This window comes from Bos grunniens, chromosome 2 (genome assembly GCF_055505025.1).
Source record: "Bos grunniens cultivar Pamir isolate PY7600 chromosome 2, Bosgru_T2T1.0, whole genome shotgun sequence".
NCBI classification, from domain to species: Eukaryota; Metazoa; Chordata; class Mammalia; order Artiodactyla; family Bovidae; genus Bos; species Bos grunniens.
In genome coordinates, this window is record NC_141166.1 from 7,169,873 (window position 1) to 7,185,735 (window position 15,863).

A 15,863-nucleotide genomic window follows, 5' to 3' on the forward strand; every position below is an offset into this window, starting at 1 on the left:
GTGATCTCTTAGGCATAACAAGTGGGGTCTAGTTTCCTGAGCAGGGATTGAACCCGGGTCCCCTGCATTGGGAGCATGGAGTCTTAGCCACTGGACCACCAGGGAAGTTCCAGAGAGATGATTTTAAGTGAGATACCCACAGGGCATTAAGTCACCCCGGATCCCACAGCAAGGTAGAGACTTCCTTCCTAATTCTCCTTTGTGGAGAACCGTCTCAGCTGAGGGCTGCATATCTTTCAAGCGCTAACACTCGCTAAACTCCCTTTTTAACCCAAATTTTACTGATTCAGGCCTTCCAAGTGGACAACTAAGCTCTCTGGATGGAACTTCATAACATCGTTCTCTTTTTATTGTCTTTATTTTGATAGGTTCTATTTCAAGCAAATGGTACTGTTTTTTAATTTATAGATTATTTATTTGTATTATTATTTCCCTTTACAGGCAAATTTATTAAGGGAAAAACAGTCGATTCAAAGGGACAATATTGAGGTCAACATTCAGGTGGCTTACAGCTCTGGCAAAAATACAAAGGTAGCATACCAGTGATTGATGCTTAGAATACTCTGGTATAGGGGAAAAAGCAGGCAAAAGGGAGAAACTGTGAAAGAAGGCTGGGAAGGGGGTCAGATCATGGGGGGCCTGAACACCGTGGTGAGGAGTTCTGTCAACTGTGGCCAGGCATTGGCCCAAGAAAAGGTAGTGAACGGTCTTAGAGCTGTGCTTGGCAGGGCTGGCTGTGGCCTCTGAGCCCAGCGGGAGGGGTGACCAGAGGCTGGGACCGCACTGGGGAGGCGGTTATAAGACTCAAGGTGAACAGGAAGAGAGGGCCCTGGACCAGGGTGAAGGTGGAAAGAGAGGAAGGGCTGGATTTGAGAGCCCCCAGCAGGCGGTGTCATAAGGTGCGATCTGGCTGCCCTGGTGAGTACAGATTTCTTTTCTAGAGGCGACCGATCTCTCTGCCTCCAATTGTCCTGTCCACCGTGATTCACTAAGAAAATTCAGTAGTCTCTGATTGGGCTTTACTGAGGAAAGATAACATCAGAAGAGGCCAGCCCACCGCAGTCTCTGCGGCCTCATCAGGGGGAATTGGAAGTGCAATCAGAGAGGATGGAGAACAGGGACTCCCGCCTCCGCATTCTGTGTTTTCCTCCTGGAAAAGTCCGCCGTCGGCTTGACTGCTTGTGGTGATTCATCCTATTCCATACGATGAACATCTGATTTTCCAAGACCTTCAGCTTCATTTCACTGAACATAAGCCGTTCGAGGATCTTGTCCTGGAGGGCAAAGCAGGCGTGCAACCTCTCCACTTCTTTCGTGTTTAGGCTGTTGCCGTTGGTTTTGGCTTCGCAAGTCCTGGATTGCTCGGCCTCTTCCTAAACTCCCCATGGCCACAAACAGAGGAAAAGTTTGTTAATAAGGGTCATCCTTTCCCATGCCAGGTGAGTTACAAACATGATCTTGGTCAATTTCATGACCAGCATCTAAGGACCTGCCTCTTTGCCTCCTCTCGTGAGTGAGAGAACGGAGGGAGGAAATGGCCCTTTCTCAGCATCACCCAGCCTGCATGAGAGTCCCCAAACTCCCAGGACCTAGGGCTGCCTTTGGTTCATAGGAATAAGCGAAATGGCCCGCTAAGCTGTATTCACAGAGGACGTACAATCCTTAACCCAAACATGTCTGTCTCTAGAGCTGTGCTTTTCCCAACATGCCTCTTAAAAAAAAAAAAAAAACTTTTTATTTTGTATTGGAGTATAGCCAATTAACAATGTTGTGATAGTTTCACGTGGACAGCAAAGGGACTCAGCCATACATATACACACATCCATTTCCCCCTAAAATCCCCTCCCATCCAGGCTGCCTGAGAAATAAGTGGAGTTCCCTGTGCTATTATTAGTTCCTTGTTGGTTATCCATTTTAAGGATAGCAATGGGTACTCGTCCATCCCAAACTCCGAAACCATCCCTTCCCCGACCCTTCCTCCCCTCGGCCACCTTAAGTTCGTTCTCTTAAGTCCCAGCGTGCCTCTCTGAGAATTTAGTCGGGCCTGGTAAAACCTCCAAGCCTCAGTGTTTCATGTACTGCTCTGATCTCTGTCATCTTTATCTGTCCCGCCCCTCTCTGCATGCAGTTGATAAGAATACAATTTTTTTTTTTCTTTTAGTATTCAACTACAAATTCCTGGTCTTTAAAACCATTTAAGAATCAAGTACTTCAGACATGTAGAAAAAGTAAATATCACAACAAATACCCATGTTCCCATACCAGCTTAAGAAACACAGTATCACAAAGGCGACTGAGGTCCCCTGTGGCGTCTGCGGCAGTGTTCCCTTCCATCCCTGAGCCTCATCTCAACCATAATCCTGAATCTGGTATTTATTTTTTCCAGGAATTTCTTTACTCCATTTGATACCAGTTCTCAATGGGAGGCTATTCTGCCCTCTCCTGGGAACAACTGGCTACGTCCGGAGAACTTTTTAGCTGTCACAAAAGAGGTGAGGGGTGCTCTTGCCACCTTGTGGGTAGAGGGATACTGACAAAATTCCAGCATTGTGCAAGACAGTCCCCTCTTCATGGAGAATTATCCAGCCCCAAACATCAGTCATGCAGAGGTTGAGAAATCCTGCCTTAATGTACTTTCACTGTACACAGGCATCCATACCCAAGGCAGGATATTGTTTTGCATGTTTTTTTTAACTTCATATAAAATATGTCATAATCTAGATATATTCCTGCTGTCTTTATTATTCAGTTTGAGTGACGTATCTATGTTACACACGTTTTTAACTTTACCCATTTTAATTTCCCCCCTTTAAAGTAGTTCTTAGAGACTTCCCTGGTAGTCCAGTGGCTAAGACTCCATGCTTCCAATGCTGCTGCTGCTGATGCTAAGTCGATTCAGTCGTGTCCGACTCTGTGCGACCCGAGACGGCAGCCCACCAGGCTCCCCCGTCCCTGGGATTCTCCAGGCAAGAACACTGGAGTGGGTTGCCATTTCCTTCTCCAATGCATGAAAGTGAAAAGTGAAAGTGAAGTCGTTCAGTCGTGTCCGACTCTTAGCGACCCCATGGACTGCAGCCTACCGGCTCCTCCATCCATGGGATTTTCCAGGCAAGAGTACTGGAGTGGGGTGCCATTGCCTTCTCCAGCTTCCAACGCAGGGGGCCCAAATTCCATCCCTGATCAGGGAACTAGATCCCACATGCTGAAACTAAGAGATCGCATGCCACAACTAAGGATCCCACATGCCAGAACTAAGACCCAGTACAACCAAATAAAATAAAAATAATTTAAAAATACATACAGTAGCTGTTAGCTGTCAAAGCCTGTTGTCATTAAACATGAAGTAGAGGAGTCTGGGATGGGCCCTAGTTTTCAGTCGAGGCAACTGAAGCTTCATGAAGAAAATGCTTTTGTCCCCCATCACCCAAGAGGGAGCTACAGAGCAAGACTCTTAGACCAGAGTCGGATTTCTCCGTCTTGCCCAATTCTCCTGACACCTTACCTGTCTCCCCACCCCACAATCTAGCTGTGACTCTCCCATCACCCTCAGTGGAAGCTAAGGTCCCTCTCGCTCACCTGCTGGGGCTCTTGAAGAGTACGTTTGAGTTCATGCTTGACCAGCCAGTTGCTAAGCAACAGCAGAAGGAATAGAAAACCAAACAAGGCTGGCTTATAGCTGATCAGCCAAGCCATCAACGCTCCTATGGTGCCTGAGGAAGCAAGTATTCCTTGGAGACTCCAAAAAAGAGACATGAGGTCCCCCAGCATTATGGCTTGAGAGCACCCAGGCCCTGAGGTCCTGCCTCAGTCCCCCCATCAAGGACAGTTGCCCTCCATGACAGGAGTCATGGCTGCTCCCCACTCTGAGTCATAACCAGCCCCTATCCCCAGCTGCCGCATAACAATAATATTAACCCCTCTTATGTCTTAAGTAGCCACAATGTGCCAGACTTTGACAGGCAGTTTACAAGCATCATCTCATGACATCCGCACACCAGCCAAGTGATGGGGGCCTCTCTGATACCTCAGCCATTCAGCCGTACTTCCAGGCCGCCTAGTCGCTGGGGATATAGAGGGGCACAGAGCCCCTCCCCTCACAGAGAGTGAGACTGCAAAGAAAAATCATCCAAACCTTGCAAATAAGGCAAAAAGATTTCTGTGGGCTTGTTCGCAGTCATACCAGGATATTGTCTAACTGGCCCACTTGTTGGTCACTTGCTGCTTTATTGGATTTAATATTGATTAGGGTCCTGACTCTTAAAGTCAGATGGAAAAGTTGCTCCAGCAATTTCACTTGGATATATCCCAAAGAATCAAAACCAGGGTCTGGCAGAGATATTTGTATACCTACGTTCATACCAGTATTACTTATAATAGGTAAAAGGTGGAAGCAACCCCCAAATCCATCAACAGACAAATGGATAAATAAAACTTATTTATGGTATAATAATAAAAAAAGTTGTATATAAATACAGTGGGATTAGATTAAAAGGAAGGAAATTCTGATACATGCTACTACATGGATGAACTTTGAGAACATTATGCTAAGTGAAATCAGCAAAAAGTAAAGGGTGTTTGACTCCACTTATGAGCTAAATAGTGTGATCAGATTTATAGAGATAGGACTTCCCTGGTGGAGCAGTTGTTAAGAATTTGCCTGCCAGTGCAGGGGACATGGGTTCGATCATTGGTCTGAGAAGATTCTTCATGTTGCAGGGAAGCTAAGCCCCTGCACCACGTCCACTGAGGCTTCACACCTAAGCCTGTTCTCCACAACAAGAGAAGCCGCCCAATGAGAAGCCCATGCATTGTAACTAGGAAGTAGCTCCTGCTCTCTGAAACTTGAGAAAGACGGTGAGCAGCAACAAAGACCCGGCACGGCCAAAAAAATTTTTTTTTAAAATTTATAGAGACAGAGGTAGAAGTTTGGTGGTTGGCAGGGGTGGCAGACAGAGGGGAATGATGAGTTGTTTTGCTGAATGGGTACAAAGTTTTATAAGATGAAAAGCGTTCTTGAGACTGTTTGCAGAATCATGTGAACTGTACACTTTAAAACACTTAAGATGGTGAATTTTATGCTATGTGTAATTTACTCCAATTGTTAAAAGTTAATTTAAAATGAATTACAATTTCAAAATGAGTTAGTTATTTCTGGAAAAAATGGCTAATTTGCAAATGATTTTTTTGGTAAATAGATGCAAATGAATTCTGATAGAAAAAGTAACCTCAATGTTTACAGTTTTACAGCCTTGTAGGACTTTTTTTTTTTTTCTTATTCAACTTTACAGTCTTATTCCAGCATTCTGTGTTCTAATGACCGGTGACTAGTTATCATTTTCTTATATTTTCCTTTGAACCAGCTTTATCAACCTGCTGGTCCTCTCAATAATTGGTTAAATACATCTTCGACATATGCTCACTATTTTGTATGAGAGTTCTTTATGTTCGAAAGTAAATTTTAATGACTATATTATTCTAATAGTATATTCAGTTAGTTGCCACTTGTTGGGCCTGTAGGAACCTGAGATAAACACATTGAAGTTAAATCTTTGTACATATACTTAAACATTTTCCTAGAATGTTTTTCGGAAAGTAGGGTTGCTGGGTCCAAGGATATGCATATTTTAAAATCTAATTTTGTGTGTGTGTTAGTCAGTCAGTTGTGTCTGACTCTGCAACCCCGTGGACTGTAGTCTTCCAGGTTCCTCCGTCCATGGAATTCTCCAGGCAAGAATACTGAAGAGGGTTGTCATTCCCTTCCCCAGGGGAATCTTCCCCACCCAGGGATCAAACCCAAGTCTCCTGTATTGCAACTGGATACTTTAGCAAAATCTAATTTTAAATTTTATCAAATGACTGGGATTCCCTAGTGGTCCAGTGATTAGGACTCTGTGCTTCCACTGCAGGGGGCATAGGTTTGATCCCTGGTGGAGAAACTAAGATCTCTAAGCCCCTTGGCCTGGCCAAAAAAATAAATGTTTACAGGGACTAAGTTACTAAACTTTCAAGCTAGTCAGGTAAAACTATAGGGTTTAAAACAAACAAGTTTCCATCTCCTATCTCACTCCTTCCCATTCTCACATTCCACAACTCAAACAACCAATTCCAATTCTTTTAGCTGTTTCTTGTGGTATTTATCTTGATATATCTAAATAGTAGACTTCCCTGGTGGCTTAGACGGTAAAGCGTCTGTCTACTGAAAGGTTGTTGTTGAATCACACGAATACACCGGGATTCTTGGCCCCCGGATTAGAAGAATCCCGGACGAGCCCCCAAGATGAAAGGTTGTTGTTGAATCACGCAAATATACCGGGATTCTTGGCCCCCGGAGGAGAAGAATTCAATCCGGGGCCAGAGACGAGGCTTGATCGCTCAGAGCTTTTGTGTAATAAAGTTTTATTAAAGTATAAAGGAGATAGAGAAAGCTTCTGACATAGGCATCAGAAGGGGGTAGAAAGAGTACCTGCTTGCTAGTGTTGACAATGAAGTTATATACTCTCTAATGAATCCAAAGAATGTCTGGAGGTTGTAAAGACCTCATCAGACCTACTCCCATAATTTACATTTTAAGATAACAGAATTAGCCAGAAGGTTTAATCCAAAGACTGTCCTTAATCCAGAGACTGTCCTCAGGCAGGATACATTATTGTTATATAATCCTAAGGAATGTGGAGAAAGAAAAAAAGTTTGTCCTTTCTTCCTCCTTGAGAATTCCAGACCCCTCTCTCCTTGGGGACCCCTAGATTTCCTATCAACCTGCCTAGGAAATGACTCTCTCACTACGATGCAGGAGACCTGGGTTCGATCTCTGGGTCAGGAAGATCCCCTGGAGAAAGAAATGGCAACCCACTCCAGTACTCTTGCCTGGAAAATCCCATGGATGGAAGAGCCTGGTAGGCTACAGTCTGTGGGGTCCCAAAGAGTTGGACACGACTGAGCAACTTCACCTTATACCTTATCTAAATAGTAACTTATATGCAGAGTACATCATGAGAAATGCTGGGCTGGATGAATCACAAGCTGGAATCAAGATTCTAGGAGGGAAAGATCAGTAACCTCAGATATGCAGATGACACCACCTTTATGGCAGAAAGTGAAGAAGAACTAAAGAGCCTCTTGATGAAAGTGAAAGAGGAGAGTAAAAAACTTGACTTAAAACTCAGCATTCAGAAAACTAAGATCATGGCATCTGGTCTCATCACTTCACGGCATCCCATCACTTCATGGCAAATAGGTGAGGAAAAAGTGGAAACAATGACAGACTTCATTTCTTGGGCTCCAAAATCACTGTGGACAGTGACTGCAGCCATGAAATTAAAAGACGCTTGCTCCTTGGAAGAAAAGCTATGACAAACCTAGACAGCATATTCAAAAAAGAAACATTATTTTGGAGACAAAGGTCCACCTAGTCAAAGCTATGGTTTTTCCAGTAGTCATGTATGGATGGGAGTGTGCGTGTGTGCTAAGCTGCTTCAGTCGTGTCTGACTCTTTTCGACCCTTTGGACTGTAGGCTCCTCTGTCCATGGGATTCTCCAGACAAGAGTACTGGAGTGGGTTGCCATTTCCTTGTCCTGGGGGTCTTCCCCACCCAAGGATCAAACCCGAGTCTCTCAGGTCTCCTTACTGGCAGGTGGGTTGTTTACCACTAGCACCACCTGGGAAGAGAGCTGGACTATAAAGAAGGCTGAGCATTGAAGAATTGATGGTTTTGAACTGTGGTGTTGGAGAAGACTCTTGAGAGTCCCTTGGACTTCAAGGAGATCAAACCAATTAATCCTAAAAGAAATCAAACCAGAATATTCATTGGAAGGACTTGATGCTGAAGCTGAGGCTTCAATAACTTTGGCCACCTGATGTGAAGAGCCAACTCATTGGAAAGGATAGCAGGAGGAGAAGGGGACGACAGAGGATGAGATGGTTGGATGGCATCGCCGACTCAATGGACATGAGTTTGAGCAAACTCTGGGAGTTGGGGATGGACAGGGAAGCCTGGCGTGCTGCAGTCCATAGGGTCGCAAAGAGTCGGACAGGACTGAGCAACTGAAAAACAACAAGACATCTCAATAGTATGCTTATTCTGTTATTTCAGAATTTCTCAGTTTTGACATTATAAATGATAGTGGGGGTTAGACTGCTTGCCACTCAAAAGCCATTAAAGAGGCCAGGTTGGAAAGGAAAGTTTTGGATGCTGGCAAGAGGGGAATGTGGGGGGGTTGATGCCAGCCTGAGTGGGGTGGCTACATGTAGAAATAGCACAGTCATCTCTGACAGTCATCTTGAAATTGATCATCGGTGAAGTGACCAGTTTCATCTTGATTGTTTTAAGTACAATTAGTCTTCAGTTCTATGGTTGTTTTGTTCCCATTTCCTTGAGGCCAATTCTCAGAACTGTGGCAGCTTATGTCATGGTTATAATCTGGTCATTATGTAGTTAACTTCTTCCACCTAGTGGGAGTTTCAGAATCTTTAAGACAGCTCACAGGATATGGCCTCAGAGTATTATCTATAGCCTTTGGGAAGGAACTAAAGGTACTTACTTCATGGCAAATAGATGGGGAAACAGTGTGAGACTTTATTTTTTGGGCTCCAAAATCACTGCAGATGGTGACTGCAGCCATGAAATTAAAAGACGCTTACTCCTTGGAAGGAAAGTTATGACCAACCGAGATAGCATATTCAAAAGCAGAGACATTACTTTGCCAACAAAGGTCTGTCTAGTCAAGGCTATGGTTTTTCCTGTGGTCATGTATGGATGTGAGAGTTGGACTGTGAAGAAGGCTGAACACCGAAGACTTGATGCTTTTGAACTGTGGAGTTGGAGAAGACTCTTGAGAGTCCCTTGGACTGCAAGGAGATCCAACCAGTCCATTCTGAAGGAGATCAGCCCTGGGATTTCTTTGGAAGGAATGATGCTAAAGCTGAAACTCCAGTACTTTGGCCACCTCATGCGAAGAGCTGACTCATTGGAAAAGACTCTAATGCTGGGAGGGATTGGGGGCAGGAGAAGAAGGGGACGACAGAGGATGAGATGGCTGATGGCATCACTGACTCGATGGACGTGAGTCTGGGTGAACTCCGGGAGTTTGTGATGGACAGGGAGGCCTGGTGTGCTGCGATTCATGGGGTCGCAAAGAGTTGGACACGACTGAGCGACTGAACTGAACTGAAAGGTACTTGACTCTGCTTAATGACTACACTATTGTTATTTGGTCTCTTTTGACCATTTTCCTTTGTTTCTGCATTTACTCACTTCTCTGATTAAACTTGTTCTTTGGCTAAAGATTTTCCACAGACAAAAGGCAGGTAGAGGACAGGGAGGGTCTTACTCGGTTTCAACATTATATACTATCATTTTATGATGGATGATGGGAATTTAGCTTTGATACAGAACCTCATCCACCCCCATTCTGACTCTTCTATAACCTCTCTCACCCCCTCTCTCCTCCATAAACTTTCTCCTTTCTCCATTCTCTCAATATAATTCTATCCCTTTGGTTAAAATAATTTTCATTGTTCATGTTATTTTGGACATGTGTCGCTCATGGCTGAACCATGTGCTGTACTATGATTTTCTTTCTGGCAAAGCTTTAGTTTCCCTGAACTTAATTTTCCTGAAGTTGATTTTTTTCTATGTACTTAGTAAAAAAAAAAAAAAAAAATCAACTTCTTTAACATACAATCAACATAAAATAAAATATACCTATTTTACATGTATAATTCAATGAGTTTTGACTCATGCATACACACTCCAGTCAAGATATAAACCATTTCCATCACTGCCAGCAAATTCTTTATGGCTCTTTTGAAGTCAAACCCCACCCTCATCCCAGGCAACCACTGATTAGATTCTATCACTAGAGGTCAGTTGGACTAGTTCTTGAACATCATGTAAGCAGAATCATTTTTTGAAAATTATACTTTGAAGACACAAACTTATAAGAAAAGCAATGATAACTCTGTGTCTTGATGGAAATAAGCTTGAAGAACACAAGGCCTGTTTCATTGTTAAGTCAGTGAAGTATTCCTGGAAGAATTAAAAGAACACACGACCTCCACCAAACAGCATATTAAAAAAGCAGAGACATTACTTTACCAATAAAGGTCCATATAGTCAAAGCTATGGTTTTTCCAGTAGTCATGTATGGATGTGAGAGTTGGACCATAAAGACAGTTGAGTGGTGAAGAACTGATGCTTTTAAACTGTGGTTTTGGAGAAGACTCGTGAGAGTCTCTTGGACTGCAAGGAGATCCAACCAGTCCATCCTAAAGAAAATCAGTCCTGAATATTCATTGGAAGGACTGATGCCAAAGCTCCAACTTTGGCCACCTGACGCGAAGAACTGACTCATTGGGAAAGATCTTGATGCTGGGAAAGATTGAAGGCAGGAAGAGAAGGGGACGACAGAGGATGGGATGGTTGGATGGCACCACCGAGCCAATGGACATGAGTTTGAGCAAGCTCCTGGAGTTGGTGATGGACAGGGAGGCCTGCAGTCCATGGGGTCACAGAGTCAGACACGACTGAGAGACTGAACTAACAATCTGGGCCGACATTAGAATTAACCTGGAGTGGAAAGCTGTCCTGTGCAATGGGGATGGGGAGCATAGGAGTGTGAGGAGGTGCAAGTGCTAAAGTGCAAATGTGGGCGGGGCGGGGGGGGGCGGTCCACATAGACGGAAGACTATGAGCAAAGTCCAGTAAGAAATGACAATTCCATTTGGACTCACTGTGGATTTCCTAACTTTTGTCCATTTTATTACCATGAAATTCATTTGCTCTCCAAGATTTTGCCAGTCCATCCAAGCAGGACAATTATGACTAGTAAATAAGTTGATCTACCAGCTACATTTCAGTGTCTTCCCCTCACTAGACTGTAAACTCTTTGAAAGCAAGAACTTCATAATTAAACTCTTGTCGAGTAGTAAGCATATTAATACTAGTTGAACCAAAGAATGAGTAAATGAACGAATGAATTTATAAATACATGCAAGTCTCTGGAGGAAATGGTTGCCCTCGGATGTACGGTCTGGCCCAGAAGCCCTAGAACGAGAACCGTCCCGGGACAGATCCCCAAAGCTAAGGAGACGCTCTAGGAAAGCTTCGCGCAATTTGCCGTGGTGCCGCTCTAGCCTCTAGGACGGCACTCTATGGCAGCGAGGAGGGCGGGGCCGGGGGCGTCCGGGGCCTTATTGTCCGGGCGCGGCGGGAGCGCGCGCAGCGCGTGCGTACGGGGCGGCGGTTGGCAGCGCGCGGACTGTGTGAAGTGAGGCGAGGCGGCTTCGGACCCACGGACCGACAGATCGGGCGGCCCCTACGGCCGTCAGCGGCCAGGCGGCCCGACATGTTGTCTGGGAAGAAGGCAGCGGCGGCGGCGGCTGCAGCGGCGGCGGCTGCGGCTGCCGGGTCGGAGGCCGGTGCGGGGGTAGCGGGTGGCGCGGAGAACGGCTCTGAGGTGGCCGCACCGCCCGCGGGCCTGTCCGGCCCTGGCGAGGCGGGGCCGGGGGCGGCTGGGGAGCGCACTCCCCGCAAGAAGGAGCCCCCGCGGGCCTCGCCCCCCGGCGGCCTGGCCGAGCCGCCGGGGTCCGCCGGGCCTCAAGCCGGGCCTACCGCCGTCCCTGGGTCTGCGACCCCCATGGAAACGGGAATCGCAGAGACGCCGGAGGGGCGACGGACCAGCCGGCGCAAGCGGGCGAAGGTGAGGCCCGACCCCCCACCCTCGACACAGAATCCCGGTGCCTAGCTCCCCTGAGTTTGTCCAGCCCGCGTTACCCCGCCCCCACCTCCGCGAGCCCGGGTCTTGGGCCTTGAGCCCCACGCCCACCCCGACCTCCGGTCGCCGACCTCCACCCACCTCCCGGCTGGCTGACTGGGTGGGGTGAGCGAAGGGAAGGTGTTTGCCTGTGGTGAACGCGTCTTTGTGCAGGGACCCGGCCGTCCCAGGAAAAGGGGCATCTCGGAGGGGAGTCTTTTCACTCATATACTTTTCGTCTACCTTTTCGTTTTCTTGACTGGGGGGGGAAAAAAATGGCTCCCTGACGTGGTGTTGTGGCTGGCCTTGTCGGGGACATTCATCCCTGTTTGTCCACAGACGTGTCTGGAAGCTGCTCGGCGATATTTATGTGTTTGAGCTGGGAGCACGTTGAGGCTGTAGGATGATGGTAAAGAAATTGTCTTAGCCGGAGAGATCGGGAGGGTGGGGGAAGGAACTTTTTTTTTTTTTTTTGAGCACTTTGCTTGGTGCTAGCGAGTTTTCCCCTTTTCATTCTATCAGTGATCTTTTGATGTGGATTTTTACAGATGAGGAAGCTGATTAATATCAATTAGTCAAGGCACTGTTACAAGGACAGTATATACAGACAATAGTTGCCTCACAATTCTGGATGCCAGATGCTGTGTTCAAAGCGTGACCAGCATTTTTATGTTTGTTAAAATAATAGTAACTGGCAGGTGTTGCTAGCCTCATTTCAGGAATGAGTAAGCTGAAACTCCCAGTTTAAGCAACTTGTCCAGAGTCAGAAAGCTAAGTAAGTGGTGGAACTGGAATATAAACCCTACACTTAGAACAGGGTAGGGTATCATCAACCTCTGAAACAAAGGACCACATGGGACACCAGTGAGCAGGGCACTGGGGCAGTGCGAGAGCGCAGACTTCAGGCGTGGGCCTTTTCTGGGATTTCACGGTACAGTTGAAAAAACTGGAAATATATAGTTCTAAGTAACTAAATATGTAAATCGTAGCTTATGCCTATGATATCTATAATTTAAATGGGTGAGCCAGTTCAGTGTGCACGAGGAGCTTCTTGAGTATTGCTTATACTGAGAGCCCTCAGAATAGATTGCCCAGTTTTGAGAGCTCTCTCACCAAGAATACCCTGCCCTAGGGATGTCTTGAGGGGAGAGGAAGTTTTAACCAAAGCACAGGTTGGCAACTTCCAGCTCTGAAAAGAAATAGAGGGCAGAAGTCCAATTGGGTTTTGATTTTACTATTTCAACAGATAATGTGGCCAGAAAACCAGAAGATGAGATTAAAAAAAATTTTATTGAGGGAATTCACAAACAATAAATTTACCATTTTTGAGTCTATTCAGTGATTTTTATCATATTCACAAAGTTGGCAACCAGCACAACAGTCAATTTTAGGATGTTTCATCATCCCCTAAAGACACTTGTAACATTAGCAGGCACTCCCCATTCCTCCTTAACCCCAGCCCTTGGCAATAACTAATTTCTGTCACTGTGGATTTGCTGTTTTCTGGACATTTTATGTAAATGGAGGCATATTTGGCCTTTTGTGTCTGGCTTTACCATGTTTTCAGAGTTCATCCGTGTTGTAGTACTTCCATTCAGAACTTAATAGTTCACAGGCCAAATAATATTCCAGTGTAGGAGTATAGCACGTTTTGTTTATCCATTCATCATTTTATAGACATTTGGGGTGTTTCCACTTTTTGACTATTAAGAGTATAGCTGCTGTGAACATTTGTGAAGTTTTTTCTGTGAATTTTTTTTTTAATTTATTTTTGACTCTGCTGGGTCTTCGTTGCCACACATGGGCTTTCTCTAGTTGGCAGTGCCTGGGCTTCTTATTGTGGTGGCTTCTCTCTTGGAGCATGGTCTCTAGGTGTACGGCCTCAGTAGTGTGGTTCCAGGCTTAGTTGCTCCGAGGAATGTGGGATCTTCCTGGACCAGGGATTGAACCTGTGTGCTCTGCATTGGCAGATGGATTCTTAACTTCTGGACCACCAGGGAAGCCCTGTGTGAATGTTTTTGGTTCTCTTGGATTTGATACCTAGGAGTGGAACTAATGGGTTGTTTGGGATGCAACTTAGCAAGCATGGGTTGTTAACCTTTTGAGGAGCTGCCAAACAGTTTTCCATAGCAGCCTCATCATTTTACATTCCAGCTATCGATATTTGAGAGTCCTAATTTCTCCAATCCTGTTTACACTTGATATTGTCTTTTTATTTATAGCCATTCTAGTGGGTGTGAAGTGGTATCTCATTGTGGTTTTTTTAATATGTAAGCTAAAGATGTTGACTTGAGTATTTTCCCATATACTTATTGGCCATTTGTATATCTTTTTTGGTGAAAGTTGTCTTTCTATCATTGGCTCTTTTTCTGTTTGTTTCTTTATTTTTGGCTGTGTTGGGTATTCATTGCTGGAAGGGCTCTTCTCTAGTTGCAGCTAGCGGGGGCTACCTGATGCAAAGAACTGACTCATTTGAAAAGACCCTGATGCTGGGAAATATTGAAAGCAGGAGAAGAAGGGAACGACAGAGGATGAGATGGTTGGATGGCATCACCAACTCAATGGACGTGAGTTTGAGTAAACTCCAGGAATTGGTGAGGGACAGGGAGGCCTGTCGTGCAGCCCATGGGGATGCAGAGTCGGACACGACTGAGCAGCTGAACTGAACTGAGCGGGGCTGCTCTCTAGTTGTGGTGCACACGCTTCTCATTGCAGCAGCATCTCTTGTTGCAGAGCATGGGCTCTAGGGCACACAGGCTTCATTAGCTTCGGCACATGGGCTCAGTAATTGTGGCCCCCAGGCTCTAGAGCACAGGTCAGTAGTTGTGGCCCAGGGCTTAGTTGCTCCAGGGCATGTGGAATCTTCCAGGATTAGATTAGGGATTGAACCCGTGCATTCTGTGTTGGCAGGTGGATTTTTTTTTTTTTTTTACTGCTGAGAGCTTCCTGGTGGCTCAGACAATAAAGAATCTGTCTGCAGTGCAGGAGACCCAGGTTTGCTGGATCAGGAAGATCCCCTGGAGAAAGAAAAGACAACCTACTCCAGTTTTGTTGCCTGGAGAGTTCCATGGACAGAGGAGCCTGGACAGGACTGTAGTCCATGGGGTCACTAAGAGTTGGATGTGACTGAGTGACTAACACTTCTTTATCACTGAGCTACCAGGGAATCCCTCCTTGGCTCATCTTTAAATTGTGTTGTATTTTTATTGTTGAGTAGTTCGAGTTCTGTATATATGGTGATTACAAAAGTTTTAATTTTGGTTTCCAATTTATTAACATTTTTTCTTTTGTCCCTTTTGCTTCTAGTGTCCCATCTAAGGAACTGTTGCCTAATTCAGTGTCATAAAGATTTACTCCTGTGTTTTCTTCTAACAGTTTTATACTTTTAACTCTTTTAGGTCAATGATCATTTTGGAGTTAATTTTTGTAGATGGCTTTAGGTAGAAGTTCAACTTCATTCTTTTGCCTGTGTATATCTATTTGTCCCAACACAATTTGTTGAAGCTATTCTGTCTCCCTGTGGATGGTTGACACCCTTGTTGATTGACTCTAAGTGTGAGTTTATTTTTGGACTCTCACTTCTATCCCATTGTTCTATATTTCTGTTCTTACACCAGCAACAGACTGACCTGATTACTGTAGGTTGACAATATGTTTTGAAATCAGGAAGTATGAGTTCTCCAACTTTATTCTTTTTCAAGATTGTTTTGGCCATTCTTTATCTCTTGCATTTCCATATAAATTTTAGGATCAATATGTCATTTCTGCAAAAAAGGCAGCTGAAATTCTGATTGGCATCACATTGAATCTGTAGATTAATTTGGGTCATGCTATAAGACTTCTGTCTTGTAATTCTCCTGTGTTTGTTTTAATTTTCCTTTGTGATTAGCTCTGAAGCTCCCAAAAGAAAAATGAGTTGTGTGTGTATTTGGAGAGCACCTAGAAAGTAAAGAACTGGGGAAGCTGACCTATGTATTCAGAGCTAGTCTTGGGAGCCAAAGAAAACAGACTTCAAGGGATAGAGTGTCCAAAAAGGGGTAAAATGTAAGCTGAGTCCAGTGTAAATAGGCCTTGCTTCAAGAGTTCTGAGGTTTATCCAGGGGATATATATC

At 45.0% G+C, this 15,863-nt stretch overlaps 2 protein-coding genes across 4 annotated transcripts in view; one reads left to right on the forward strand and one right to left on the reverse strand.

The window, feature by feature from the left end:
* Positions 1-1,002: 1,002 nt before the first annotated feature.
* TEX46 (testis expressed 46) lies at positions 1,003-3,847 on the reverse strand. Of its 2 annotated transcripts, none has more exons than XR_015137336.1 (2): positions 3,302-3,847; positions 1,003-1,373 (listed from the first exon to the last, which is right to left on the reverse strand). XR_015137336.1 is itself a non-coding variant. In XM_086327728.1 (2 exons), exons 1-2 carry the CDS (start codon positions 3,766-3,768, stop codon positions 1,077-1,079), a joined length of 489 nt encoding a protein of 162 aa, XP_086183854.1. In that variant the 5' UTR covers positions 3,769-3,847; the 3' UTR covers positions 1,003-1,076. The 2 variants fall into 2 exon arrangements, 1 of the variants encoding a protein (XP_086183854.1); XM_086327728.1 differs by having other exon boundaries at positions 3,577-3,847.
* Positions 3,848-11,214: 7,367 nt separating this feature from the next.
* The window catches only part of KDM1A (lysine demethylase 1A), a 66,033-nt gene continuing 61,384 nt past the window's right edge, over positions 11,215-15,863 (forward strand). For both annotated transcript variants that reach the window (XM_086327818.1, XM_086327829.1), the window contains exon 1: positions 11,215-11,697. In XM_086327818.1, the coding sequence (XP_086183944.1) occupies positions 11,344-11,697 (354 nt within the window). In that variant the 5' untranslated portion in view covers positions 11,215-11,343. The remainder of the gene's footprint in view (positions 11,698-15,863) is intronic.

Excerpts from the sequence above, each read along its gene's own strand:
- TEX46 (XM_086327728.1), bottom strand. The coding sequence starts at position 3,768 with ATGCTGGGGGACCTCATGTCTCTTTTTTGGAGTCTCCAAGGAATACTT. Across the intron at positions 1,374-3,576 it reads CTCTTCAAGAGCCCCAGCAG|GAAGAGGCCGAGCAATCCAG; the intron begins GTGAGCGAGAGG and ends TGGGGAGTTTAG.